This window comes from Neltuma alba, unplaced genomic scaffold (assembly GCF_004799145.2).
Source record: "Neltuma alba isolate B1F8T4 unplaced genomic scaffold, ASM479914v2 tig00013081_pilon, whole genome shotgun sequence".
Taxonomy (NCBI): domain Eukaryota; kingdom Viridiplantae; phylum Streptophyta; class Magnoliopsida; order Fabales; family Fabaceae; genus Neltuma; species Neltuma alba.
The window spans coordinates 120,446-147,873 of NW_021637411.1; the positions used below are offsets into that span (position 1 = coordinate 120,446).

Below are 27,428 nucleotides of genomic sequence, written 5' to 3' on the forward strand. Positions count from 1 at the left end.
GAGAGAATCATCTGTTTGAAACTCGCGTGACCAGCACTCTGAGAATATGTTCATAATATCCATCATTGGGAAGATTGTTACGTGTTGGCAACAAGAGTTACTAATTTTGCATTACAATATGCTCCCTGCCTCCATCAGTGTCCCCATATCATATGTTGTAGCCGTATAGATCTCTTGGTCTCACCAGCAAGTAGCATTCCAATTAAAATGCCTCTCAATCAGCATAGGGACACTCAATCCATAACATGAGTTACTTATTAGGTTATTGGGAACACAACAGTCAGTTTTAAAATTCGCGACCAACCTGCCAGGATTCCATCTAATATTCTTGCTTCAGATTTTTACTGATCTGCAAAAATTTGAGGAAGCTAAGCAATGGGCATTGCTGACATGAAATCTCAAGTAGATAAATCAACAGAACTTCTTAAAGGAAAAGCCTAAGATAATTGAACTACTTCGTGATCAAAGGAATTCTATAGACTTTGAAAAGTTTCTATAGAGATACAATGTAGATACAAGTACTACATAAGGCAATATGAAGCTTAGAAAGCTCAGAGAAAACAACCCATTTAAAGGAATAGCATACAAAAGTCACAACATATGAAACGAATAGCCATAAACCACTACATGAAGTCTTCTAGGATTGACTGAATCCATTTTCATCAAAAAAAAAAAAAATCTCCACGGAGGCCGAAAACCTCACTTGCAGTCTACTCCGGCTTCAGCAGCACGGCGAGGTTTGTTTTTCCGCCTGCTTCCATTTTGTCGGAACCCAGCAGTCTTTGTTGGAACATCTGAGCTTGACTTATTGGTTCTGATGCCATTCTCTTCTTTTGTGGTATCTATTTTTTCTTTGATCTGTACGGACCTCTTCCTTTTCTTCTTATTTTCTGGGACAAGCTGAGTTTTCATCTCATTGCTGGAAACATTACCGTTCAAGTTTTCACCATTTTCTCCAATCTTTTCAGTTGTTTCTACTTCTTCAATCTCATCCTTCAATGGCTTCTGTGGCCTTCCTCTTCTTCTGTAGGCAGGAATTCTTTCCTCTTCACCGCTTCCGGGTTCCTCCTGCTTAGAAGTAACGGTCTGCTTCTTCCCCTTTCCTCTGCCTCTGCCCATCGTCCAAAGTACCTTTGACGAGATCTACTAAATATCTCAAGCAGATATCTGCAAAGATGAAACGACCACGCCTATAGCACCAAGTGAAGATCAATCTATAAACTGAATGGTAATGATGTGCTCAAACCACGGATTTATCTCTGACTTTTCTAATACTTCGGTTGAATTTCACAAATAAAGGGAAAGGAGTAATAGAAAAAAATGAGAGAACCAAAATACCATCAAGCAAAACTATTGAAACTAGTTCAGTGGTGATTCTCTGGGTAGTAGTCACTTTCATAAGCTTTGGGTTTGCATCCACTCTTCCTAGCTGTCTAATCTTCACTTTCGAACATTACAAAAAGCATCTAGCAAGAACCTAAGAGGGGAATGAATAAAGAATTACGCATCATTTAAAATCATTCCCCTGAACAATAAATTGAACCTCATTTAGCGAATTGAATCTGATCGCTAGACAGAGCAAATCATGCCCTCTTCATCTGGGCAATTATATGGAGTGACCCAATCATGCCCTCTTCATCTGGGCAATTATATGGAGTGACCCAAGCTAATAATAATATCAATGCTCAAGAGAAACAAATGAACAGTATAGAATCACGGGAATTAACAATTTTAGATTCTCTTTGGTCAAGATATCCGAAAACGTGATTGCCACCTAATCCAAGTCCAATCTGAGTGAGTATTTGTAACTTTTTATCGTCTTAACAAGTATAACTAAAGATTAACAATTTTGGTCAGTGTTCTAGCTTATTCTCAGAAACCAAAGAGACAACAAGATTTATCAAAAATACAAAAAAATTTCCATGAAATGAAGACTTCGCATCATATACGAGTAAGAAGCAAGAGACACTAGGAGAAATGAGGCTGACCTGGTATCTGCTATCTGCTTTCTGCATCTCAAACACGAACCATTTTATAAACTCTGATAAGACAAATCCAGGAACTGTGTGAACCCAAAAGAAAGTATAGCCTTTTCTGTGAATGGTCTGAAGTAAAGCATAAGAGACGCTAGAAAGTGCTAAAAAATTTGATCTGGGATAAAAATACTGAAGACTTAGATCAGGAGCCGATGTGCCAAAATAGAAATAGCAGCCAAAAGATTGAAACTTGATAAGTGCAGGCGGGACTAGGTCTGAAAGCAGTGGCCACAGGGAGCAAGAAAGAAGACGAAGGAGGAACTAGTTAGAGCCAAAGAAAGAAAATGGCGATCAGAATGTATAAAGATTTTTTTAATTATTTTTTTAATGTGCAAAGGGTCCGGTCCTGCCGCAACTTACAATTAAATAAAAAATCAAAAGCGATGGCGTTGTGTGAGTCATTAATTGGCCGCAATGTAGACATATACGTACATATTATAACTATTCCGTTCAAAATTGTCGGGGGAAAACAAAAATCAGAGCAATGCTTGTTATAAACTTATAATTATACTGATATTAGTGATTCGGCAACGATTGTTGAAAAGTAAAGGGCAATAAATGATTTGAAAAAGAAATAACTATTGCCCAAATTTATGCATTTACTTAAAAGAAAGCACTGCATAAATTTCGCAAAATGAAATTCCAGACTGTTGGCCCAAAAACCAGTTTGATAAGTTGCTGGCATGCCTTTAATTTAAGTTTTTTTCTTTCTTCCGTTTAAATTGGCGTATATATTTCAGAACATGAAAATTTTTTGACTCAGACTACAGTAACATCAGATAGGGGACGTCACACAGTTGGGCCGCGGCATAATAGCTGCAGTGCCATTTGTGATAATGGCATTTGACATATTCGGATGATGAATCATCTAATAATGGAAAAACAACTGGCTCTAAATTTGAAAATGTTCAACTGCAATAGGAAATGTAGGCCGCCTAGTCAAGGATTCCTAAGCCGATATAGACGGGTGGTGGTGGGCCAATAGCTTGCTATCAAGATTACGATGCTGGCTTACTGTAGGAATTCGAATGAGCGTTGCAGCTAAATCTTTCTTAGAATCGTTTGTCTACAAATAGCTGGCCACGAAAAACTCATCTCCAACGACAGTAAGTAACCCATCTTGCTTGGTTCTCAACAGCTCGATTTCTAATCTCCATGAAACAAGGAACTCCTTACTGCTTTCCCACAAATATTATTCGTACAGTATACAGCCTACGAAATCTAAAAATTCAAACTAGAAAATTGACCCAAGACTTTAAACTCGTCCAGACAGATCATGCAGAAGAACAATTTCGTTCTTTAATTTAATTTAGCATCACGCATCCCGTTACAAGTTATAATTAAAAGTATACAGAACACCGCCGCTTGACTTTGGTCTGTCAATGAAATCTCCACCCACCATCCACTGTCACTAAGCCGACCCGGGGATATTAAAAAAACAGACTTTTAAAGATAGAGACAACAGAGAGCGTGACGCATAGTAAATAGCTGGTGCTACTGGAGAACAAGGCAAAGAGACGAAGAATCAATATCACCATGTTTAGCTGAATTTAGTTATTGCTTAGGATAGTAACATGGGTAGTTGTTCATTCCAACAGGCGTAGTTGACTTCCCAGAAACAGGAGGATAAGGTGCAGGTGCGGCGGGAGGACTTGGATAAGAAGGCGCAGGGTATGATGCTACGGGCTGAGGGTAATTGTAGCCAACATGGGGATTGCTAATATGTGTTTTGACATGCTGCATCTGCACATAACCCGGAGCCATAGGTAAGGCTGTCATTGGCACCGCTGATGGCTGTCCTGTCTTACCCTTATGGGAATCCGCATATTTTACAATTACGTTCCTCCCCTGCAACCAAAGAATGCAATGTGCAATAGCTTCAGTGTCTATACAGCACAACTCCTGAGGCAAATTAATGCTATGATAAGAACTGTGATTACTAAGGTTATAGCCTAGAAGTGCTACCAAGTTACGTTTCCAAGCATTATGAATAATAGTTAATGTGATCAGAGGCTCCGTAGCATCAATCAAACACAGATGAAAGCATAAATCTTCTCCACCGCATATGCTCCTATAATTTAGCAGCCAAAGCACTTGAAAACTTCATGCCTGAGTAAGTTTCATAAATCTGCATTCTTTTGCATTAGACCAAGAAACGCCAGAGAGAATTGCTAGCTAACATTCATTTAATTAACTAATTTTTGACATATCTCCCAATTCCACTTCTTATGGAACAGAATTTGTTGGAATTTTCATAATTTGTTTTTATCAAGTATGGTAGGAAAGATTTGACTGTTCAATTCTTTTTTCTTTTTTTTTTTCTGGGTTGGGGGGGGGGTGTTTCACTCAATGATCTTTCTAGCTTTCATGCTGCAACCCCAAGCCATTCTTCTTTTAGCATAGCAGCAATCAGGTCCAATGATCAAACCACGATTAAAACAAAAATTTAAGAGTTTGCATACCCCAAGAGTCTTTTCTGGATCATCTATTGCCTTCTTCGCAGCTTCTGCAGTCTTGTATGTAACAAAGCCAAAACCACTACAACTCAAGGTAAGATTGGCAGGTTGAAAAAAATCAGGTACTTTAGTAACTTCAAAGAAATCAAAGACAATAAAATATTGTATCAAGGAGAAAAAACACGTTCACACTCTCACCGAGATTCATTTGTATCTTTGTCATATGCAACTGACCCTTCCTCTATTTCACCATGCCTCCCAAAAAAGTTGAGCAACATTTCACTGCTGACTTCTGGTGATAAGCTTCCAATGTACAGCTTCCTCAGGGAAAGATCAGGGGCATTACTTGCTCCGCTTAGACCCTCACAAGCTAGATTACAGACAGCCAACCTGCCCTGGGAGCCAGAAAGCCCTAAAATCAACTGAGGGGATGTGGCATAGAAGACGACAGACTAGCAAGTAAACTTTAGGTTTAAAAAGAAGGAAAAAAAAAGACAATGCCATCTAAACAATATCTTAGGAGGCATTAGACTAAGGATACACCACCAGTGAACTTCATTTGAAAGCCATACACTATATTCTCCTTTGTTTCACAATGCCACTTTGTCCGCATGTTTCATTACACAGAGAGCAAGACAATGAGCTTAAGCTTACATCAATCAACTTGCTTGGGGCTCTTAATGCACGATGAGTTGATTCCATATGTTTGTAAGTGATGAAACCATAACCACGGGATTTTCCAGTTGCTTTATCATAGATAACAGCCCCTTCCTCAATTTCTCCATGTTCTTGAAATGCCTGAAAGCAAATATAAATCAAAGATGTAATCTATAAAAGAAGGAAGACTTCAATTTTTAAAACCGAGAGACTGTTGAAGCTCAGGAGAGGGTACAGAAATGAAAATAGAACAAAATATGCCATCCCATCATTAAATCATCCTGGGCTTGTTCCTCATGATATGCGACAAACACAAGCATGGCACACTAAACACAATCAACAATCAGCAATGCACTCACAGCACACAAGGTTTCTGAACTGGTATTCCAGGCCAAGCCGCGAACAAAAAGCTTTCGATGAACAGGATCTGCACTTGCAATACTTTTTATTTCTTCTGCAATCGAAGGATATTGGGACCCTCTTTATGCCTCAACATGCAAACAAACACATGTGCACACGGTCAATCACACAGCACACAATTGGGTGCAATACGTTTATGGCCCATTTTCAATGAATACACGTGCAGTCATGCAGAGTGCATGCACCACGCACTAGTTATTCAGAGATCACAAATAGGCAAAGACAAGAGAACTAAGATCACGTGTGCATATTATATGCATCGAACTACATAAAGCGATAAATGCAATCACAGCAGCCTCAGACATTTAATGAAACTAATCTCAGGCCACAACGTATTTTATGCTGCACTCTATAACATTCGGTCGCAATAGCCGTCTATGTTAGCCTGTTGTTACCCAAAAACAATATCTAAAGACTTCAAAATAAAATATACTTACTGTATCAGAAAAGAAATAATGTTCTTAAATGACGAGTGAACAACGCCAGGAAAAGTTAGATAAACTGGGAAACAAATCTTTCATTCCCGCCAGTATGCAGGGGGCTGGACTAGCAACAACTATGGATTAGGGCCAAGACAGTTTAGTCCTTAATATAATTCACACAAAATGTTGTGGAACTTCCATAAGATTGGAGAGTCGACGTCAACGACGAATCAGTAGAGATGTCAATTTAGAAAGTACACGATGGGCGCACTTGTTTTTGTGCGTGGGGGACTTGCTTAAGAGTGTGTGGCGCGAGCATGCGTGTATGATAACGCGACTGTAATTCTAATCCTAAAGAACAATCTGACAGGTCGGCCGCAGAAATGGGTTCAAGTTCAATAGAATCTAATAAGAAGCCTACGATTAGAAAGTCAGTTGAATTAAACAAAAAAGAAGAAGCAGAAGATATTAGAGCACTGAATCCCTGCAACAAGGTTTCAGTGAGTCAAGATAATAAAGCCAGAACTTGGTAAGCAGGAAACATACAGTTTAGCGAGAAGATCAACAAGCTGGGGTTTGGCCAGCGGGTCAAGGAGAAGGCGAAGCTCTTCCTTTGAAGAAGCATCGCCGTTGCCGGCCTCTTCTAGCTTTCTCTTCTTGAAATCATCCATCTTCGGTTCCTGCTCTCCGGCTTCGCTCCTCCTATCTTCAGCAATCAGAGGGTAGCGAATTCGTGTACGCACCGGCACCGCATTAGGGCTTGCCTTTTATGGGCCCAACCCGGCTTCTAAAGCCCAACGCTTTCCAGCGGATCTTGCCTTATCTTATTTTTTTAAAATAATCTTTATATCACATTTTAATAGGAGTATTATTAGAAAACAGCGATCTTTTAAGTGTTTTGCTTTAGGAATTCGGATGTTGCGATTGAACGGTTGTTTCACTGAGAAATTAAACGCCTTTAGCCAAAAAATAAACAATGATGTATAATAAAAATTTAAATAAAAGTAAATAAAATTTTGATAAAATGGTATTCATGTTTCTACTGAAAAATAATAAGATTTCAAATTTTACAATATTTAATCATGTTATGCAGATATTAATATGATTTAATTCAGTCAAATAGTCTCATTATTTTCCGCAACTTTTATAATATTTAACCGCATCATGCAGGTATTGCCGGAATCTGTCACAACAAAGAGAGAATCGTGCCCTTTACTGCTTTCTCAAAACACAAGAGCTTGGGGTCGTCATCACTCATGAGCGAGGCCCCCGTCCCACCGGACAACTGATCAACATTCTTATCATGCCTTTGAAGTATTTGTAAAAATGTCTAGGAAAACCTGCAGTCATCAATTGACTCCAATTTTGAGAGGGTCAAATGAACCTTTCAGAATTTCAAGTGGATGATTGCTATGAATAAAAAAAAACAGAAGCTGGGAAATGACTGGTCGAAAATTAGAGATACACCGTGTTTCTTAAATAGAACGAAACGCAGAGAAATCAAGACAGTAGCACTGTACTGTAATGACGCAAGATCTCTTCATCTCAAATTCTCATTCACGATTTTTCTTACTTCCTTCCTTCATTTATGTTTTCGGGTCAATGAAACAAGGATTCACATTGCTTCTGGTTTCAAAAGGGTATAGTATGGAAGCACACCGGTCTCATGCACTAATCTTTAAGTACCATAACAAAATTGTAAGGTGTGGGCTCTCTGTTCTGTTGCTTGAGATGAGTAAGCTTTGTTGGAAGACTAGAATTGCTTGTCCCGAGAGAGCTAACTTATCTTGGAAGGAAAGAAAGAATTCCCAGACCCTTCAAAAGTTGATAATTCAACACCTCTATGATTATTTGATGTATCGTTATTATCATTGGCTGTGCTGCTCAAATTCTGAGTATTCAAGAGGCTATCACTCGTCTTTTGCTGCTGATCAAACATCTTCTTCAGCTGCCTCCCCTGTTCCTCAATTCTCAACTGCAACTTCCTCTGAATCTGAGTTCGCCAATCCAAATTTGAAATGAGAAAAAAGAATTATTGGAATCACAATCATGAAAGCTGCTCTAGAGCATAAAATGAAAATCAGCAGTGAAAAGAATAACAGCATTGATAGATAGATGTACCTCTAGCTGTTCATGAAGGCGCCTTTGAACATCCAACTGCAGGTGAAGCGCCTCTCTCAACTGCAACCCACTGCAAATGAAGAACAGAGATACTAGTAAATGGATTATGCAGCAACAGCACTTCGTGCTGATATGAGGACCAAGAAGCTTAATGCAATCACTAAAATCATGAGATGGACGGCATTACGTTTTGGTGTCAAGATGAAGCACATCTTCTGCATTGGATCTTTTATCAGGCTTTCCTGCAACGGGAATCAGTTTATTGAGATCTTTTATGGTGATTGAGTGAGCCTCTTAATTTCAAAGAGAATAAGAAATAACATAGGCATAGCAGATTATATGGATAACTTAGGAGTAAAGAAAATGGCAACAGAACAATCAGTCATATCCGAGATGAGCATTGTAGTTTTCAATCTGATCCTCAAAAAAAGTGGATCGCATCCGCATAATAGCCAAAAATTTCCAACATATTTTCATGATACAAACGACAAAATCATTTCTTATGCTATGGAATTACCCTGAGCTGAGTCTGGCATGTATTTTGCTATTCTATATTTCTGCAAGACAGATGGGACAAGAATATGCTTCGTTGATTAGTATCGTAATAGTAAAGGAACTGCCACACTCTGTGAACAAGGCACATAGGAAGAAAGGGTCACACCTGCAAATGACTCTTCACATGGAAGATGGTCAATCCATCAGATTCCATCAGCTTTAATATAGCTTTTGGCGTCGCCTCTATAATCAAGCAGACAAGGAGACAGTGAGATATAAATATCACTTTCCTTCACATCGATATTTACTGAAATTTACTTACTTTCAGCACCTCCAAGGCGATTCACACACTCAACAAACTTCTCATGAAGATCCTGGTTCCACCTAATGCGAGTTTTGCTTGAGACTGCTGTCCCATTGGAACCATGGTTGCCGGAAACAGTTGACACACTCCCTTCTGATGTAAGTGGCGGAGAAAACTTCTCTTGCTGAGAAGAGAAACTCATCTGATCAGCATGTAAATTATATGAGCCAAGACCAACCTGCTGAAAGAAGCAGTAACATGAAGGAACAACAAAACAGAAATAAACGACGAATCCGATTCGCAAAATCACTTGCCGTATGATCCTGATTTCCCTTATAAGTTGAGCTCCTCTTAACTAAGGCAGCATCGTTAATAAACAAGCTGTGTTGTTGAGTAGGATTGGTGGTGGGCACATTCCCATAAGAAACTTTATTGGATTTTTCAGGGGATCTATAGTATTGGTTATTAATCGATGGAGATTTCACCATGGCTTGCAGGGTATTGGACAATTCGACGCTGGGATCAGACTGATAAAGAGGGAACTCCAAGTCATTAAGCTTGGGAAACTGAGAGGTTAGAGATGGATTACCAATCTGGGAATCATATTGCTGAACCTGAAACCCCATGCATCGTTCTGTGGCGTAAAACGCAGAAGCTGGAGATTCAAAACGGCTCATGATGGTGGGGGCGGATTTTGCAGGGCCCTGGTTTGGTGGCTGTTGGGCTCCTCCTCCGGCGACGGCGAGTGTTTGGCTGCAACTTCCCATATTCCACGCCTGATTAATATCCACGTATTCACAAAAACCATTAGCAAACTCAGAATTACAATCCCCGTTTAGTCCGTGGCTCTGCTGAACTTGAACTCTCCCTGAGAAATCAACCATGTTCTCATTCATTTACGAGCTTGTTTGGGATAGCAAAAGCTGAGGCTAGATTCTGTGCAGATTTGTATCAGAGAAAGAAAAGAAGAAGATTAGATCAGAAGAATGGCAAGGCAACAATAGGAATGTCAAATTGGAGACCCTGGCATAAAATTCTTTCGCTGTATTCCAGAAGGCTTCAGGGACAAGACTTGAATCAAGCTGTCTAGATGCTACCATACAAGGCTATAATTTAATCTTGTAATTTATAAAGGGCTGGAAAATTAATGGGGAATTATCAATTGATATTGTCAAAGTATAAAAACCAGGGAAAACAAAATAGGTTTTTGTATAACGTTGTCCTCACGTGAATTTCAAATGAAATGCAAGGGAATCAGAGAACTTTTAAAATATAGGAAAGATACATGAATCTCGAATGGAGGATGAAAATTACCAGCAGACCCGTCTATTTCGAATTGATCGCCTTAATATTGGAGAATATTGTTATGGGTATCTATAGTGTAATAATTAAACGTTAGATAAGATGCCGGCATAAATTCCCTCAAAGAATAGATCTGCAATTATTCTTGTAACGGATTCGGACGAAATAATTTAGGAAAATTGAGAAAGGAGAACTCTAATTAGAAATTTTATTGGCAAGAAATATTTAAATTAGAGCATTAGTACTAAAATTTTCTCAAAATAACTTTAGCCACCCATGAAAGGCTGCTAATTATTGTCATTTGATTTGCACACGAGATAGCCAAAACTTTAGTCCTCGAAAAAAACGGACAAGGGAAAAAAAATTTGTAAGTCTTGCCCCATCACTGCATCTGGCAAAGTGGGAATCGGGGACAGAAATTACCAGAAAAGTGCATCTAATATTATATTCAACCTGACAAAAAGGTACAAGTAGGGAGATTCCCAGTGGCGCTCGCAGTTGAATAAACTCAATGGGGCTTCCATTAACAAAAGGTAAACAGATTGAGACAAAGGCAACGCATTCATGTGCCATTACAGAATTTTCTCTCGATATTTATGTGGCAGTGCTGTGAATTTTACGGCCTCCCTGAGAATATTTGACTTTTTACTGTGATGTGCTCTGACAAAATAAGGAATCCCCTTTGCCCACACAATAAGAAGGGACTGCTAGAGGTGCATCGTCCAGCATTCAGGTGTGTGTCAAATTTATTAATGTCCTGGATCATTGACGAACCGCTAAATTCTTCTTTCTTTCTTTTTTTAAAGAGAGTATTTATTAAAATATTTAGTCTGTAGTTGATCTCATATTAAAGACAAGAAATAATAGTACTAATATATGTACACTCTTGCTGGTCCAAAAAATATATTTGTGCACTCTTCTTTTTCTGTGTACACAAATTAAAGACTCCTGCGGTAATTAAGGTTGAATCAAATTATTAAAATAAAACAGTTTTTTAAACTCCTATTTAGGACATTGTTATTAAATATGAATACATATTTTAATAAAGTTTGAACATTAATTTGTTATGTTAGGAGAATTTAGCTTTTTTGGCCAGATTCAGTTTTTTTTTTTTTTGCTAAAGCATAGGTATTCTCCTATTGGAGACAATCCTATTCAAGGTACTGTCGGGTACTAAATGTGAGCACCTCTCCCAGTGGAGATTCGAACCTTGTTTCACTACGTTGTGGGAGATTAGCTCTTTCTGTTAGACCCAAACTCCATTGGTGATTCAGCCTTTTTGATAACAAGCAGACAGTTTATTGATTTTTTTTTTTTTTTGCTAAAGTATAGATATTCTTCTACCGGAGGTAATTCTATTCAAAGTACTGTCAGGCACTAAATGTGAATACTTTTCCCAATGAAAATTTGAATCTTAGTTTATCACGTTGTGAGTGATTGATTCTTTCTACTAGACCTAACTCCCACTGGTAATAGGTTATTGATAATGAAGTTGTTTTCAATCCCCATGACTAATTGGGCTCCGTGGCCATTGGCTATGGGCCTCGAATCTCCATGGCTCCGTCATACACTGGCACAGAGAATAAAACTAGTCCTGTTTTTTTTATTAAAAAAAGTGCATAATACTTTCTGCAGCTGTTGTTACATGACATTTTCAATTAATTTGCAGGAATCAATAAATAAAAGTTAATTAATTAGGCTTTTCTTCACTTATTTTTTTCCTAACGTTAAGTTAATAAAATTATTTAATTCTGCTGTTATTAATAATCTTGAGTGTGAGAAAAAAAATCGAAGAGCTGTGTTTGAAAAAATTATAACTCTTAGGGTTTGTTTGGTTGGAGGGGAGGGGAGGGGAGCCCCTCCCCTCATTTGGTTAAAAATTTTGGAGGGGAGGGGAGCTAAAATGTCCCCTCCCCTCCCCTCCCTCCCTTCTCCCATTTTGGCTCCCTTTCAAATTGGGGGTTTTTGAAGGGGAGCTAAATTTTTGGACCATTATGCCCTTATAGTTTTTTCAATATTCCACTTCTATCCATAAAATATATTATTATCATATTTATTTCAAATAAAAAATATATTATCCTAAGTAAAAAAATAAAAAATATATACATTATTATAATTAAAAATATATTATAAAAATTATTTAAATAAAAAATTATAATATTATAAAATTAATTGTTTTTTATAAATATATTATTTATTAAATATATTTTAATGCTGGAAAAAAAGATAGCCTAAAGAGAATAAAATTTCATTTTTTTTAGAGCATATAAAATTTATTAATTTGATTATTTTAAATATATTATTATATTAATTAGAATAAAAAATTACTGTACCAATTTTTTAATACACATATAACATGATAAGACTAAATTTTTATTAAATTATACCTCCCCTCCCCTCCTTGAACCAAACAAGGGATCATTAAATATCCTCCCCTCCCCTCCTTTTTAATCAAACCAAATAGGGTGAGGATGAAACCCCTCATCCCTCCCTCCCCTCCCCTACCCTCCCCTCTCCTCCCCTCCCCTCAAACCAAACAGGCCCTTACACACGGTATCGCTGGCTAATAAAAAAAAGAAATTAAGTTGGTTTATTCAAGTAAGAGCATTAATAGCTAGTTTAATGGCACAAAACTTCAGAAACCCTGATAACAAGTCACGGGAATTGCTTTGGAAGTTCCGGAGTGGATAATTAATAAATGTTTTGATTAACGAACATAGTGATGATGATGATAATGAAAATCATTGAGCTGAAGATTAAAAAAAAAAAACTTAGGGAGGATTATCTGTTATGAAGATGCAAGAAAATGCAAACATATAATTTATGGGGGAGCGGTCTAAATGTCGTTATCAGGATCGTTGGAATAATGAAACTAATTAATTAACGTGATTACCGATTAGCGTTGAAGTTAAGTGGGGACAGCGAGATTCCTTCCGTAAAATATCAGACTCTTAAATTGAAGCCGACAACAAATCATCCAATGCTTCTCACATTAAATTTTGATGGTCCTGTTGCTTTAATTATCTTCGGACATCAAATAAACAAAATCATCTTATAATTACGTTTATAAGAAGACGAGCAGCTTTTTTTCAAGTGATTTGAATTTATTCGAAATGACTATATCCGAATCAAAACAAGCGTTCACACTTCGTCTAGTTCCTTCAGTTTTGGCTCCTATGTATAATCCTTTATGTGCATAATCTAAATTGTTCTGAGTATTGCAGACCCTTTTTTTTTTCCTTTTGTACTCCTCCTATCATTAATATATAAGATCTAATTGTTGAGTTAATTTTAATCCTAAATATAATATCTATTTCTCATATTTATCAATTTTTCTTAAATTATCTTTATGGATCATTCTTCAACCATAATCAAGTAAAAAAGTAAGAGATGATATTAAAAAAATATGATTATGGTGTTTTAAGAAAAATATGTCATAATTTCTTATAATTAACTAACTTACCTAACTTCTTTAATCTAATCAAATTAGTTAAATACGTCTTATGTTAAGGACCGAAGGAGTATTTAATAAATTTGTTTGGAAAGGGGAAAAGAGGCTAAGATATGTAAGATATGCTTGTTTGTGCTTTGTTAACGTAGCAATGAAAAGCTCTTATTATAATCCTTAATACTCAAGCTAATTGATAATTGCATTTGATCCTAAATATAAGATCTCAGTTCATTGTCTTTTAAAATTATAATTCATTTTATAAAGTATTCCTATTGATTACACGTATTAAGAAGGTCTTAATCTAGAAGTAATAATGATTAAAATGATACTTTAACTCATATTTGTTAAAAATAACTAACCTAATAAATTTTTTTACTCATATTAAGCATCACAGGTAACATTTTGATGTGTAATGCTAGCTGAATGGGCATTTCATGTGATTGAAAGAACTGAAAAAGTGCTTTTTAATCAAAATCAAGGTTCACTCAACGCTTCCATCTAAAATGAAAACTAGATTCCCCCCTCCCCTCTCCTCTCACAAAAAATCATATTGGTTTGGATTAAATAACTCACCGGCACAGCCTTTTGAAAGTGATTAATTCCCCCGACATCCTTTTTTTTCCTCAAAAACTAATCCAAATAATTCTGTAAAAGCAAATCTAAACACGTTCATTCCCGAATCACTCAATCCCAGAGAGGTGGCATATCATATAGCTTAGTGGCTTGCCAGCCCAAGCCTAAGACTAGCTATAATCTACCAAAACACTTGACTAGGCCGGTTGGGATTGAGCTGTAACTCTCTGCTTTTGTGTGCCTTCGCCGGCTGTGTATATCAACAACAATGTCCGAGAGGAGTTGACTTCAAAAATGTTTGCATTCAAATTCTAAGAGACAATTTTATATATATTTTCTTTCAGTTATAACTCATCTCATAGTATAAATTATAGTATAAAAAAAATTTATATTTAGGATCAGAAGAGTATATTATATTCAAACTTGCCTTTAATTTTCCTAAGAATAATCGCTGAGAAGCGGAGGTTCGATTGAGGTTGGTTGTTTTTTTCTGATCCCTCCTATATATTTATGTGTTCCAATTAAAATGAGCATTACTCCCCGTGTGTGCGCGCGCGCGCGCGCGCGCTCGCCCCTTTTCCCCATATAGAAACCAAGACATGTTTTACGATGAAGCTTTCTAGATTACTGCATTATTCATATGTCACGAAGCACGACGCCGCCGTTAATGCCATTTCTTTTGTTCGTCCAATCCCATATTTCTGTGAAGCATTGATCTCGACGTCGAATAAAAAAACACACAAACAAAAGAAGTAATCATCCACTCTATTTATTTATATATATGGATATATACAACCATTCTATTGTGAGTCAGTACGAATGGCATGAAAACATTAGAAGATGATAAGATTGGGACGTTGTTAATTTAACACAAGAGATGGGGATGAATCAGAATAAACTAATGAAGTTTGGCCAATGCTTGTCGCTGCATCTAATATATATTCTTGGAATCTTCACCTCAACTTGACTCCTACAGCCTCCAAAAGACAGTTTCAGCTCTGTCATTGCCCTTTCCTTTCTCCTTTGGGGATTTCTTTATCATTTGATTAATATTATAGGATAATCTCAGGAAAAAAACTTTAAATTAGTAAATCTTGTGTTATTATGTTTGATAACAACATTATAATAGATTCTAATAACACCGAATTTGTGAAAAAACAACACATTTTTGCCCTTGTTTTATATTTGAGATTTAGTAATTTTAAATTTTTTTTGTAAAATTTTTCTAATATTATATCATATGCAATTGCAAGGGCAGGATGTGCATTTTTGCTTTGCAGTACAAAGATGACCTATGTATGTAAGCTGTACCTACAACACACTAATCATATTTTATGGCATACAGGAAAAAATTTTGATAATGTATTTAATACGAGCAAGATAAGATTTTTTTTTTAAATTTCAAGTATAGTTAATAAATATTAAATTTTTTCAACTTATAAACGAGACCAGAGGTAATTGCATTGGGTTGATATGATGTATACAAAGTTCAGATGAGCATGAGCTGTGCACAATTCATAAGAAGTTTCTTGGCACGAAGAAAAAAAGGGGTGGCAAAAGTCATTCATGTTTACAAATTACTTTCAATGACTTTTATTTAAGTCAAGAAAAACCCTTAATCTTATTAAGTCTTTTTTAAAACTTAATGATTTTTAACTTCACACTTTCTCTCCCTGCTCTTTAAATAAAAGAACTAAAAGAGTATAATAAACAGTAATAAATTTATAGTAAGTTTTGGCCAACAATAAATTGGTAGTAATTATTAATTAGTGGTGTTTGAGCGAGTGTGTGCGCGTGGGGGAAAATAAAATGTGAGAAAATGAGAGTTGGGGGTTTTGGCCTGTCATTCCTGGGGCAGTCAAGTGGCCTAGGGGCCTGGTGTTGTGCGTTGTTGATGCAAGGCTGACTGCAACATAGCCGAGAAAGGAGTGCAAAACATTCATTCTGAAGCAAATTAATTAATGTTCCTGTGCGTCCTTCTCGTAGATGGAGTACTGAATAATAAAAATAAAAATGCCCTTCTAATTCTAAATATAAAAATTATTTTTTTGCGGAAAATATAAAAGTAAATTATGAAATTGATTTTATTCTAAATATAAAACATATTTTTTGATGTGTTAGAATGATATTTTTTTGAAAAAATATAAAAATTAAGTAATTTATTTTACTTATCTAATCTATTTAAATTAATTAAGTAATCCTTATATTAAGAACTAAAACAATAATAGTCACAAGTACAACATATGCATAGCGGCTAGTCCATGTGTGTCTGTCCCGCGTAATTATCATTTTTTTCCTCCATAAATTATATTCCAACAGCAATAAAGAAAAGCTGGTAACATTATCGAATGAGATTTGTATTAATAATTTATTAAAATATTTAGTTATTGACAAAGCATAATAATATCGTACCACTTTGTTTTTTATTATAAGTCACTTGTATCCCAAACCTGCAAACCAATAAATATATTAAATTAACTATTTTTTTCATATTTACCCTTATTAAAAGTTGAGAGAGAGAGGGGGAGTGAGTAGATGGATTGCATAGGAAATGAAAAGTTGAGAAAGAGATTAATTAATCTTTTATTAAATTAATAGGGGTAAAATTAAAAAAAATCATTAATTATACTACAAGTGACTTATATTTTGAAACAAACTTTTAGAGTACAAGTGACTTATAATAAGAAACATAGTGGTATAATTTATATAACTTATTTCACATAATAAAATAAGACCTATTGTTGCTACACAAGTGGTCTCTTGACTCTCTTCTTTATTCTCAGCTCGATAATAATGAATGGCCTATATAATATAATTTAGGTAATCCACATATATGCACTTGTTCTCGTTTGGATCAACGTTCATGCCATCTTGATTTATTCCTGTCAATTTTATCTCAATCTTGTTCCGCGGTGATTATGATTATAATTTTCAAGTAAAGCTGTAATTCATTTTAATTTACTGTTTTTTCAAGATCTTCACAATTTTTTTGAAGTTTATTACACACATTTACTAACCAGTAACGTTATTTTTTTTTTTTTTTATTGACAAAAAATGTCAAATTTAATATTTCGCCATACAAGTTCAGCATGGCTCTAAATTTTTAATATTTGCTAACAGATATAGAGGACAATAATCTAGTTGCATAAATTATCTGAATAAAAACTGAGTGACTTGGAAGCTGGTGATAATGAGCTATAAAAAATAGTATTTCTGTTTGGGCTGTTGAACTTCAGTATTTGGGCCTTCCAATAGAGATCCTTTTTTTTTTTTATACAAAAGAGCAAAGCCCAATTATCCACCAATTCTTTAGCATCAGATTCCACCATTAATTTCTTAAAACCGAGGTTCTGCCATCTTCTACCCTTTAAACAAAGCACACTCTTCAGCCTCAAACGCACTACATAATCCAATATCATGGGAGAATCCAGCCATCCATGTCCCATTTGGATCTCTAAAAGCACCTCCACACCCTGCCATGCCTGATCTGCGATCCATAGCTCCATCAATATTCAATTTAATCCATCCACAAGGAGGTGGGCTCCAAACAGAGCTACCAAAAGCCGCATCTTTGCAACTCTTATCAGATTCAGGTCTCATTATACAGTTTCTCCAACTGTTTTTAACGGCCATCAGAGGTTCAGCAGGTCGCTGCAAATCAGGGTCAAACGCCGCCTTATTTCTCCAGCACCATAACTTCCAAACATGCGGAGGTCCAATATTTTTAATTCCTTGTTCAACAAAAGGTCCATTTTTGTACCAAAAAAACAAAGGTCCATTTAGCATTGCATTATTTAATTTTCAGATAAAATACTTAAAAGCAAGCTTTCCGCTCTAACAAAACCTTTCGGCCTGAGGTTAAAAGCTTGTTTAATCTAACTCACAAGGATTAAAGGAAGCCTCTAGGTTCAAAGACACTTACAAAAATACTTACAGATCACTCTCTAACAAGGTTTTCACATTAGTAGTAGGACTTGAACTCATGATTTTGTAGGTTATAAGCTGACTCCTTACTAACTGAACCAATAGTTGTTAGTTATATTATAAATCCGATACAGTTAGCGTGCCCTAATTTTGTCCGACTATATTAATCCCAAATAGACAATATTAATTAGCTATAACCAGTGGATCTTGTCTCAAGCACATGGGAGTCAACTTTCGCCCAGCATGTGCTGAAAAGTAATTAATGACCCCATCGTCTTTATCTGATCCAATCCACATCCATCGGGCCAATTTTATATCCTGCATTATTGTCCAAATAAAAAAAATTATATTTGACCGATTAATTTTTTTTCAGATTTGTGTGGACATTTCCCATCCAAATTAAATTAGAATAGAAAAGGGCTTTCATCGAAATCACATGAACTTTATATATATAGGAGCAAAGATACTTGTCTGATTTTTTGTTTCCACGAGTATATATCTATATTATTGGATATCAGCGTGGTTTGACTAAAAAGCTCGTGTCATGAATTAGAATAAGTTGATTGAAGAAGAAAGGACGAGGCAGGAATGCGACTTGATCCCGATCAAGAAGCTCTACACGACTGTTTTGAAGAGCGATGTTTTTGGAGTAACTGCCAACTTTCAGCATCAGCACTGTTCAAACTTCCGACCTTTTTGCTACACAACAACGAATGACAAACTTCACGCCTTCGCATGTGGCCATCAGGTGGTAACTGCCTGCCAACGCTACCCGCCTATTACCCGTCTTTCTCACTCACACACACGTTTCTATGAGTAGGCAATTTTCCAACTCATCACCAAGAAGTTTAATTTTAAAGTCTCTTCTAGTAAAATCACTCCTAAATAAAACATATTCATAGGCAAGGACTTAATTTTTATCGACTTAAGTGTATAAATTAGATACTACCTCCGCTCTTTAATATAAGACCATGCTTGACTTTTAGTTTGGTCCTAATTATAAGACCTCAATCCATTTTATCTATCATATTTATGTATTTTTTTCAAGATAGTCCTTCTAATAATAATAGTTTTAACCAATACACTTAATTAGTAAGGATATTTTAAAAATGACAATACTTATTTATTATAAATAACTAACTTAACTTACTTCCTTAATTTTCTCAAATTAGTCAACTAGGTCTTATAATTAGGATTGAGGGTAGTAACATGCAAAGTTGATGCCATGATAAGATGCAGAAGAAAATCGAATAGAATATTGAATGAAGTTACTGTGCATGATTTTTCCATTAACAATTTATCTAAGGATTTAACTATTGATAGAGCATAATAAAGTCATAGGATTCACAGAGACAATCTCACCTAAGGAGATAAAACTTACTGTTAATGTTTATCTCCATCCTTTTTTCCGATCCGCTCCTAGCTTACACATATAGGCGCGGGTGTGTGTATGGTGTTGTACCTCTTTCATAATAACTCACAGAAACTATCCTTTCAGATCATATTTGTGTATCTATCACACAAAATGAACCTGACCTTATGTACACAGGTAAGGATCAAAACCTCATGACAGTAATGCAAGGGCAGATATACATATATGTGGATCAACAGTGCCAGACAATTATGATTAATTTAGGCTTGATGCTGTATTATAGGTTTAGTCAAAATTAATGAAACCCGCGTCAGCTGTTGTCATCAGTACTATTATTACTTTTTAAAAATGATTTTAATTTCCATCGTACGGTTCAGATTTATTTCAAAGCAAAATGAACGAAAAGGGCACTATGCAATCATAAAATTATACGCTGATGCATGCTCATGATCAATCTTATGCCACTTTCATGTGCTCACAATGAAGGAAATCTATAAAAGAAAACGACATGCGATTTTTGATCTCATATCATGAAGTTTTCTTTTTCTTTTTTGGCTTCGCATTACGAGCTATCTCCATTAACCTAACCATATGAAGTCTGCCAATGATTACAGTCACTTTTACAGCTCGAGCAATATCTGTACATGACATCAAAAAGGGCTAATAGCTTAAGTGTGATCGCCTTATAAGGAAATTACGCCTTCTTCATCATCTGCAGGCAAAATGAAGCGCCCTGATCTGTATTCTTTACCGTAATGTAAAGCAAAGTTTGGGACTGACTTGTTCAAGGCATATATATTTACATCTACGGCATATGATATGATACACACACACACACGTATGTATGTTGTTGTTTCTTCAAGGTAACTTTTTTATTCAATTATAAGGGAAATGATTTCAAGTCGTTCAAAATATGCCACAGCTAAAGATGTTCAGTCAGACCATGTGATAAGCTTTTAGGTCTTTGTTAGGTTTTTTTTGTTCAGATGAACTGGAAAACCAACTTTTTTTTTTTCCTGAATTTGCATTGCATCACAAGTTACAAACGATGCGTGCGTGTAGATTTTGCTGGGTTCTCCTTATGCTATTGTTTTCCTGAGATCAGTCAGAAAGGAGAAAGACATATTTTTGGAAAGTTAGGAATCATTTGAAAATATGAATTCAAATGTTAAAAGAAGAGGGAATTATTTTTGAAGATATGAATTCGCGTCTAGGATACCCTGATGATTCGTGAACAGAATATTTTCTCTTCTTTTATATGTAGACATATAAAGAAAAGCAGGGAGAAAAAAAGAAAGGAAAACCTAAAATCTGCCTAATAACACAAACCCAAAAGTTAGAAATGTAGAATTTCATGGAACTTGCCTTGACATTGACAGAAGATGCTGAGGGAATATATTAAAGGAATTAGTCCTATCTTGAGAGGCGATTGAAATTTTTTTTTTTGGGGTAGATATATATATATATCTTTTGGTGCCGTTTTATCTTTTTCTCTTTTTGCAGCTGCAAGCTTATTGGAATTCTTGTTATTGTGTGAGAGAGCCGTTGAGGACAAAATTTGTTTTCAGCTTATTTTAGTAATTTTGTCATCAAAATAATTTAAAAAAGATTTTATTTCAACAATATTCCACCATGTTTAATTAAAATTCTCATAATAATCATCCTCTCATGCAGTTCAATCAAAATCACTTTTTAAAAAAAATTTAAAAACATGGGCCCTGAAATTTTATGTTTTAATAAAAAGAAAAATAATGCATTAATAAGTTATTGGTTAAGATGGTAGTAACTTCATTCCTATAAAGAAGATAACACAAGTTGGAATCCGGGAGTGTTATTCCTTAAATGCTCCTGACCCAAAAAGAACTAGTCTCATGTTTAATGTGATTTGGGATACCCTCGTTTCATTAAAAAAAAAAAAAGAGAAAGGAAAACAATGCGAGAATTTAGTAACTTAAATAGTTGCAGATAAATCTTACAAACGCGTACACGGAGAAGTCTTTCGTCTTGGTTTGAAGAATGGAGAAAAACCAGATGGCGATTACATACAAAAGCTTGGGTGTGGCCCCTCGTCTCTCCATCCTTTTCAAGCTTTATGCGCATAAACCTTATCTTCTCTTCAATTGTTGCCCTGGAAAGGCTCTCCTTGTCCCACGCTCAATTCCTTGTAAAAATTCCCTTCCAAACAAATGAAACCAATTCTGTGTTCTCAATAACAAGCAGGTTTAGAAAGCTCCGAAGCCACTTTTCCTTTTAAAAACATTACGTTTGGACAAGCTCAATGCAGTTGAAAACTGATGATTCGTCCATATTATGGGAGATTGATCATTTTATCAATAAGATGCAAAAAGTTTCTAAATTGTTAATCACAAAAACCATTATATTACTGTCCATCAAATTATATATTACTTTTTCTCCGCAAGTCTCCTTTAGTTACGTTCTATTTCTATCTCACTTTGAAAGTCAATAATGTCAATTACTGGATTAAAAGGATAAAGGGTTAGGTGTCTGCATATAAAATTATGACGATTAATATCCTAAGGAGAAAGTAATTATACTACTTCCGTTCCTAATTATAAAAACTAGTTGACTAATTTGAAGAGATTAAGAAAATAAGTTAAGTTAGTTATTTGTAATATATACTGTATTTTCTAAAATATTCTTACTAATCAAGTATATTGGTTAGAGCTACTATTGTTAAAATGACCATCTTAGGAAAAAAATGTATAAATATGAGAGACAAAGTGAATTGGAGTCTTATATTTAAGATAAAAAAATCAAACAATGTTTTATATTGAGAACCGGAGGTAGTAGTTTATTATTGGAGACAAAATTATCCACAGGATTAAAAATTAATTATTAGTCGGAATTGAGTTAGTTGCACTACAAGAAATTGTAAAAGTAGCAGCGGAACCTTTCTAGCGGTTAAAGAAAACCGCTAGAAATTTCAGATATTTCTAGCGGTTCCTACAAAAACCGCTGCAAAATACAGACGGTTTGACCATTAAACGCACATTTCTAGCGGTTACCCCCTAACCGCTAGAAAATTAGAGCTAGAAGACTTTGTAGCGGTTCGCGGCCGAACCGCTAGAAATCTCTAGCGGTTCGGCCGTGAACCGCTAGAAATTCCCAACGGTCATATGACCGTTGGGAATTTCTAGCGGTTAGGCACAAAACCGCTAGAAATTTCTAGCGGTTTTGTGCCTAACCGCTAGAAAGTTTCGGTCTATATATATCCCCCCCCACACTCTCACTTCTTCAATCGTTCTGGAAGCGAAGCTCTGCTGAATTTTCTTCACAAACATATTTGAGTTCTGATTCAGTTGCAGATCCTTATTTTCAGGTAAAAATAGTAATTTATTGATAAATAATTTTTATTTTATGTTTTATTTTATTAATTTTATTATGTTATAGCTTATAAATTAATTTTTTTTATTTCATTTATAAATAATTACTATTTGTTGTTATTAGGATGCCTCGTCGACATGGGAAAGACCCAGTTGATCCTGAGAGAGCTGGACCCAGTGAGGTTCATCATGATGCTGATGAGCCATTTCCCAGCATTCATGACTACGATCTGAGCGAGGAGGATATCCTCAGTTTTATGGAGCAGGATGGTATTGAGCGGACTGAGGAGGCTCATTTTACTGGGGATGAGCAACCCCATGCTGATGCTGCTGACGAGGAGGAGGAGGAGGAGGAGCAGCAGGATCAGGGGAATGAGTATCCCCAGGCTGCACAGCGTCCTGCTCCGAGACGTCAGGCTGGTTATGAGGTGGAATTTGTCGGTAAGTATTTATTTTAACTTTTTAAAGTTTTGATCAGTATTTAATTTATATAGAAATTATATTAATTTATTGATATATAATTTATTTCTTAATTAAATTTTGTAGACACTGAGGGGAACAGGTCCTATCGGAGGCTGACAGCCAGAGAGCTGTCTATGATGACGGGCGGACGAGTGGTTGTGCCGCTCAATGAGTTGGGCCAACCGACGAAGAAAGGTGGCCAGTTGTACAACAAGTACGTGCGCCTCCTTGGTCAGCAGTGGACGCTGTTCCCCATCTACGTGCAGGACTGGAAGAAGATCACTTCAGACAAGAAGCAGCAAGGCTGGGAAATAATGAAGGTAATATAAAATTGTTATTTATAATTTTTTTTAATTTAAATAAATGATTATATATTTTGTTTTCAAATAATTTAATTGTTTGATTATAATTTTTTTTATTTATTTGTTTTTTGTTATTTATAATATTTTTAAAAGTAGTTAAATGAATATATTTTTAATTTAAATTATTTAAAAGTAGTTAAATGAAAATAATTTGTTATTGATTTCATTAATTTTCTTATAATAATTTTAAATTTAGTTGAGTAAAATATTTTTTTATTTAAATTACTTAATTGTTTAATTATTATTAAACTTTGATTAATTTATATTTTATTTATAATATTGTTAAATTAGTTAAAAACTAATTATTTGTTTTTAATTATTGAAATTGCTTAATTATTTGTTTATAATTTGTTATTTAGTTAATTTATTATTTTAATCATAGAGTAAATTTATTCTGGGGGAGGAGTTGAGGGCTGACACGATCAAGAGGCTGGGGATGGCATGGAAGAACAGGAGGGCCGACCTGTGGAGGGAGAAGAAAGGTGACGGGACGAGGCCCCTCCAGGAGATACTGGCAGATGTACCTGGTGGAGTCCCGGACCAAGACTGGTCCACTTACGTCTATTTTAGGATGACGGCTGACCAGATGGTATGATAATATTGTATTAATTATAATTTCTTTATTTTTTATCCGACTTGACTCATTTAATTTAATTTTTTTACATTTTGCTTCAGGCTCTTTCTAGGAGAAATGCTAGGAGCGTCAGGCATCAGACGATACGTCATAGGGCTGGATCCAGGAGCTTTGCGATCACTTATGACGAGATTGTGAGTACTTGAAATAAATTTATTAAATATGTAGATGTATTTAATTTGTAACTAATTATTTCTTTGATTTCATTTACAGATAGAAAAGACGCAGCAGGAGCGGGGATACACGCCCACTTATGGCGAGATGTGGCCGATGGTGTATAGACCCCGAGACGGGCGTGCGTCGGATGAGGTTGAGGAGATAGCGGTAAGTAATAAATTAAATATTAATATAATATCACAGTGTAGATATCATTATATTATAATTAACTTCTTTATATTAATTTTGGTAGGCACGGATGACTCAGGTCGATTCCGAGTTGCGTGAGTCTCAGGGGTCTGCCTTGGATCCCACCGCCTCACTTTTAGCGGGTCTTGGCCGGCCGCAGCACCCTGGTCGAGTTAGCGGGCTTGGACTTGGACCTACACCGACTAGGCTGCCCCGCTCAAGTGGCGCTGGCCCTTCATATACTGCTGGGAGCTCTCATGCGAGTGCGAAGCGGCCGGGTTCCTCATCTTCAGAGGAATTGCGAGAGGAGCTCAGACAAGAGTTCGAGGCCAGGATCGTGGAGCGTGATCGTCAGTTCCAGGAGCGTGATCGTCAGCTCCAGACGCAGCTTGACCAGCTCTTGGCAGCTGCTACGGCTCTGCGTCATGTGGTGGTCAGTATAGCTCCAAACATCTCGGTTCCTGACATCCCCGACCTACACATGCCACCAGTCCCGCCCCTACCCCGCCATCCGCCAGTCCAGTCCCAGCAGGTTGAGCGGCCTGCCCACCGTCAGCCGGAGGATTCAGCAGAGGATGATCCCGATGATGCTGCTTCTGCCCCCCACCCATGATTTGCTTTCATTGTATCGGATTTTATTAGAATCTTAATTTTACGGTTTTATATATTATTTAGATATTTATCTAAATTTTATATTTATTTGTTTCCTTTATTGATTTATTTCTATAATTTTATTTATGTCAAGTACTAATTAATATTGAAATATTTATTTATTTATTACAACATCAACATTACAATTTATTAAACACGTTAAACATATTAATTACTCGAAATAATTCTATAATCATTTATTAATTTAATAAATATTTTTAAAACTGTAGAATTTTCTAGCGGTTCTGGTGAACCGCTAGAAAATTGAGAATTTTCTAGCGGTTCACCAGAACCGCTAGAAAATTCTCAAATTTGACCGAATTTTCTAGCGGTTATAAAACCGCTAGAAAATTCAAAACAGATGGAGAGAAAATTCCCGTTAAACCGCTAGAAATTTCTATCGGTTTGTAACCGATATTTAGAATTTCTAGCGGTTAATAACCGCTGGAAATTGAAATTTTCCGTTAAAACCGCTACAAATTTGTAGCGGTTTTGTAACCGCTACAAAAAAATGACCGTTCCTCCACCCTCCTTTATAAGCTGAAGCACTTCAACTGAATTTCATTTTAACTTCTCTTTGAGCTCTGTGGCATATTTTCACGAAATTTGAGCATTATTAGTCATGGATAGGTCGTGGATCAACTTGCACCGGTCGACTCCGCAATACTTGGCTGGTCTAAACTATTTCTTGGATTTTGCTTTCGCCAATGCTGCCGTAAATGGTAAGATTCAGTGTCCCTGTCCTAAATGTAATTTCAAAAAGTGGCATCCCAAAGATATTGTTAGGGAACATTTAATCTTTAAGCCTTTTCCGCGAGAGTACGTATTTTGGCAACTACATGGGGAACGGCTAGATATGGGTGCTGAGTCAGTGCCAGTAGTTTCACGGATGGGAGTTCGAGTGGATGAGGCCGATGCCGTGAATGATGCTGTGCGTGATGCTTTTGGTGTTCACGAAAGCTCGAATCCCAACGAAGATGAAGTAGAGGGACCTCAACCGGAGTTTCTAAGAAACGAAACTGCTCGGGAATTTTTTGACCTCATGACCGAAGCTGACAAGCCTCTTTATTCTGGGTGTACAAAGTATTCGAAGTTGTCATTCTTGGTGAGGCTGTATCACATCAAATGCTTGTGCGGTATGACTGACAAGGCGATGTCTATGTTGCTGGAGTTACTGGGAGATGCTTTCCCCCAAGCTGAATTCCCTCCGTCTTTTTACGAAGCAAAAAAGATTATTAACAAGCTTGGCTTGAACTATAAGAAGATAGATGCATGCCCAAACGACTGTATGCTATACTGGGGAGATGATGCCAACAAAGAGATTTGTACGAGATGCAAGACGTCACGCTATAAGTCGGTACGAAAGGGCAAGAAGCAAAAAGAAGAAACCGGCCAAAATTCTCAGGTACAAATTATTACAGCGTGTTACTTGTTCCGTCTCTAAAATATTCGGTATTTTAAATTTTTAATATATTATTTTCTTAGATACTTTCCTTTGAAACCACGGTTGCAAAGAATGTATATGTCATCAAAAATGGCTCAGCACATGAGGTGGCACGCGACTGAGGAAAACCTAGATGGTAGGTTAAGGCACCCACGAGACTCGGAGGCGTGGAAAGCGTTTGATGCGAAATTTCCAGACTTTGCCAATGATCCTAGAAATGTACGTCTTGCATTGGCAACCGATGGTTTTAATCCCTTCGGAAACATGAGCACAAGTTACAGTATCTGGCCGGTGGTGTTAATTCCATACAATCTACCACCTTGGATGTGCATGAAGCAGAGCTCCTTTTTGCTTTCCATGATCATTCCTGGCAAGAAAGCACCAGGAAATGATATTGACGTATACCTGCAACCGTTGATACACGAATTGCTCGACCTATGGACGAATGGTGTTGAGGCATATGACTCACATGACAAGCAACTATTCAATCTCCGTGCAGCCTTGATGTGGACAATAAGTGATTTTCCCGGTTTGGGAACTTTGTCTGGCTGGAATGTGCATACTGGGTTGGCCTGTCCTGAGTGCAATTTTGATTCTGTGCCATGTCGCCTTCCACACAGTCGCAAGTGGTGCTTCATAGGACATCGACGGTT

General features: G+C 36.3%; 4 protein-coding genes across 5 annotated transcripts; all 4 read right to left on the reverse strand.

Moving 5' to 3' along the window:
• Window positions 1-443: 443 nt before the first annotated feature.
• On the reverse strand, window positions 444-2,633 carry LOC114734212 (uncharacterized). 2 transcript variants are annotated; one of them, XM_028921772.1, is made up of 3 exons: window positions 1,989-2,633; window positions 1,339-1,466; window positions 444-1,167 (listed from the first exon to the last, which is right to left on the reverse strand). In XM_028921772.1, exon 3 carries the CDS (start codon window positions 1,117-1,119, stop codon window positions 700-702), a length of 420 nt encoding a protein of 139 aa, XP_028777605.1. In that variant the 5' UTR covers window positions 1,120-1,167; window positions 1,339-1,466; window positions 1,989-2,633; the 3' UTR covers window positions 444-699. The 2 variants fall into 2 exon arrangements, with proteins under 2 accessions (XP_028777605.1, XP_028777604.1); XM_028921771.1 differs by lacking the exon at window positions 1,339-1,466 and having other exon boundaries at window positions 1,989-2,631.
• Window positions 2,634-3,179: 546 nt separating this feature from the next.
• Window positions 3,180-6,723, reverse strand: LOC114734211 (UBP1-associated protein 2C). Its single transcript, XM_028921770.1, has 6 exons — window positions 6,538-6,723; window positions 5,509-5,629; window positions 5,147-5,290; window positions 4,691-4,887; window positions 4,499-4,574; window positions 3,180-3,884 (listed from the first exon to the last, which is right to left on the reverse strand). The coding sequence occupies exons 1-6, from the start codon at window positions 6,660-6,662 to the stop codon at window positions 3,591-3,593; spliced, it is 957 nt and encodes a 318-aa protein (XP_028777603.1). The 5' UTR covers window positions 6,663-6,723; the 3' UTR covers window positions 3,180-3,590.
• Window positions 6,724-7,511: 788 nt separating this feature from the next.
• On the reverse strand, window positions 7,512-10,092 carry LOC114734241 (myb family transcription factor PHL5). Its single transcript, XM_028921818.1, has 7 exons — window positions 9,226-10,092; window positions 8,930-9,113; window positions 8,774-8,850; window positions 8,630-8,669; window positions 8,300-8,354; window positions 8,113-8,182; window positions 7,512-7,984 (listed from the first exon to the last, which is right to left on the reverse strand). Exons 1-7 carry the CDS (start codon window positions 9,805-9,807, stop codon window positions 7,769-7,771), a joined length of 1,224 nt encoding a protein of 407 aa, XP_028777651.1. The 5' UTR covers window positions 9,808-10,092; the 3' UTR covers window positions 7,512-7,768.
• A 7,505-nt stretch (window positions 10,093-17,597) lies between these two features.
• Window positions 17,598-18,023, reverse strand: LOC114734183 (uncharacterized). The gene has a single exon (XM_028921734.1). It carries the CDS (start codon window positions 18,021-18,023, stop codon window positions 17,598-17,600), a length of 426 nt encoding a protein of 141 aa, XP_028777567.1.
• Window positions 18,024-27,428: the final 9,405 nt, after the last annotated feature.

Excerpts from the sequence above, each read along its gene's own strand:
- LOC114734241 (XM_028921818.1), bottom strand. The coding sequence starts at position 9,807 with ATGAATGAGAACATGGTTGATTTCTCAGGGAGAGTTCAAGTTCAGCAG. Across the intron at positions 8,183-8,299 it reads CTTCATCTTGACACCAAAAC|TGGGTTGCAGTTGAGAGAGG; the intron begins GTAATGCCGTCC and ends CTTCATTTGCAG. Across the intron at positions 7,985-8,112 it reads GCCTTCATGAACAGCTAGAG|ATTCAGAGGAAGTTGCAGTT; the intron begins GTACATCTATCT and ends TGGCGAACTCAG.
- LOC114734212 (XM_028921772.1), bottom strand. The coding sequence starts at position 1,119 with ATGGGCAGAGGCAGAGGAAAGGGGAAGAAGCAGACCGTTACTTCTAAG.
- LOC114734183 (XM_028921734.1), bottom strand. The coding sequence starts at position 18,023 with ATGCTAAATGGACCTTTGTTTTTTTGGTACAAAAATGGACCTTTTGTT.
- LOC114734211 (XM_028921770.1), bottom strand. The coding sequence starts at position 6,662 with ATGGATGATTTCAAGAAGAGAAAGCTAGAAGAGGCCGGCAACGGCGAT. Across the intron at positions 5,291-5,508 it reads GTTCAGAAACCTTGTGTGCT|GCATTTCAAGAACATGGAGA; the intron begins GTGAGTGCATTG and ends ATTTGCTTTCAG. Across the intron at positions 4,888-5,146 it reads CCCCAAGCAAGTTGATTGAT|GGCAGGTTGGCTGTCTGTAA; the intron begins GTAAGCTTAAGC and ends TCTGGCTCCCAG.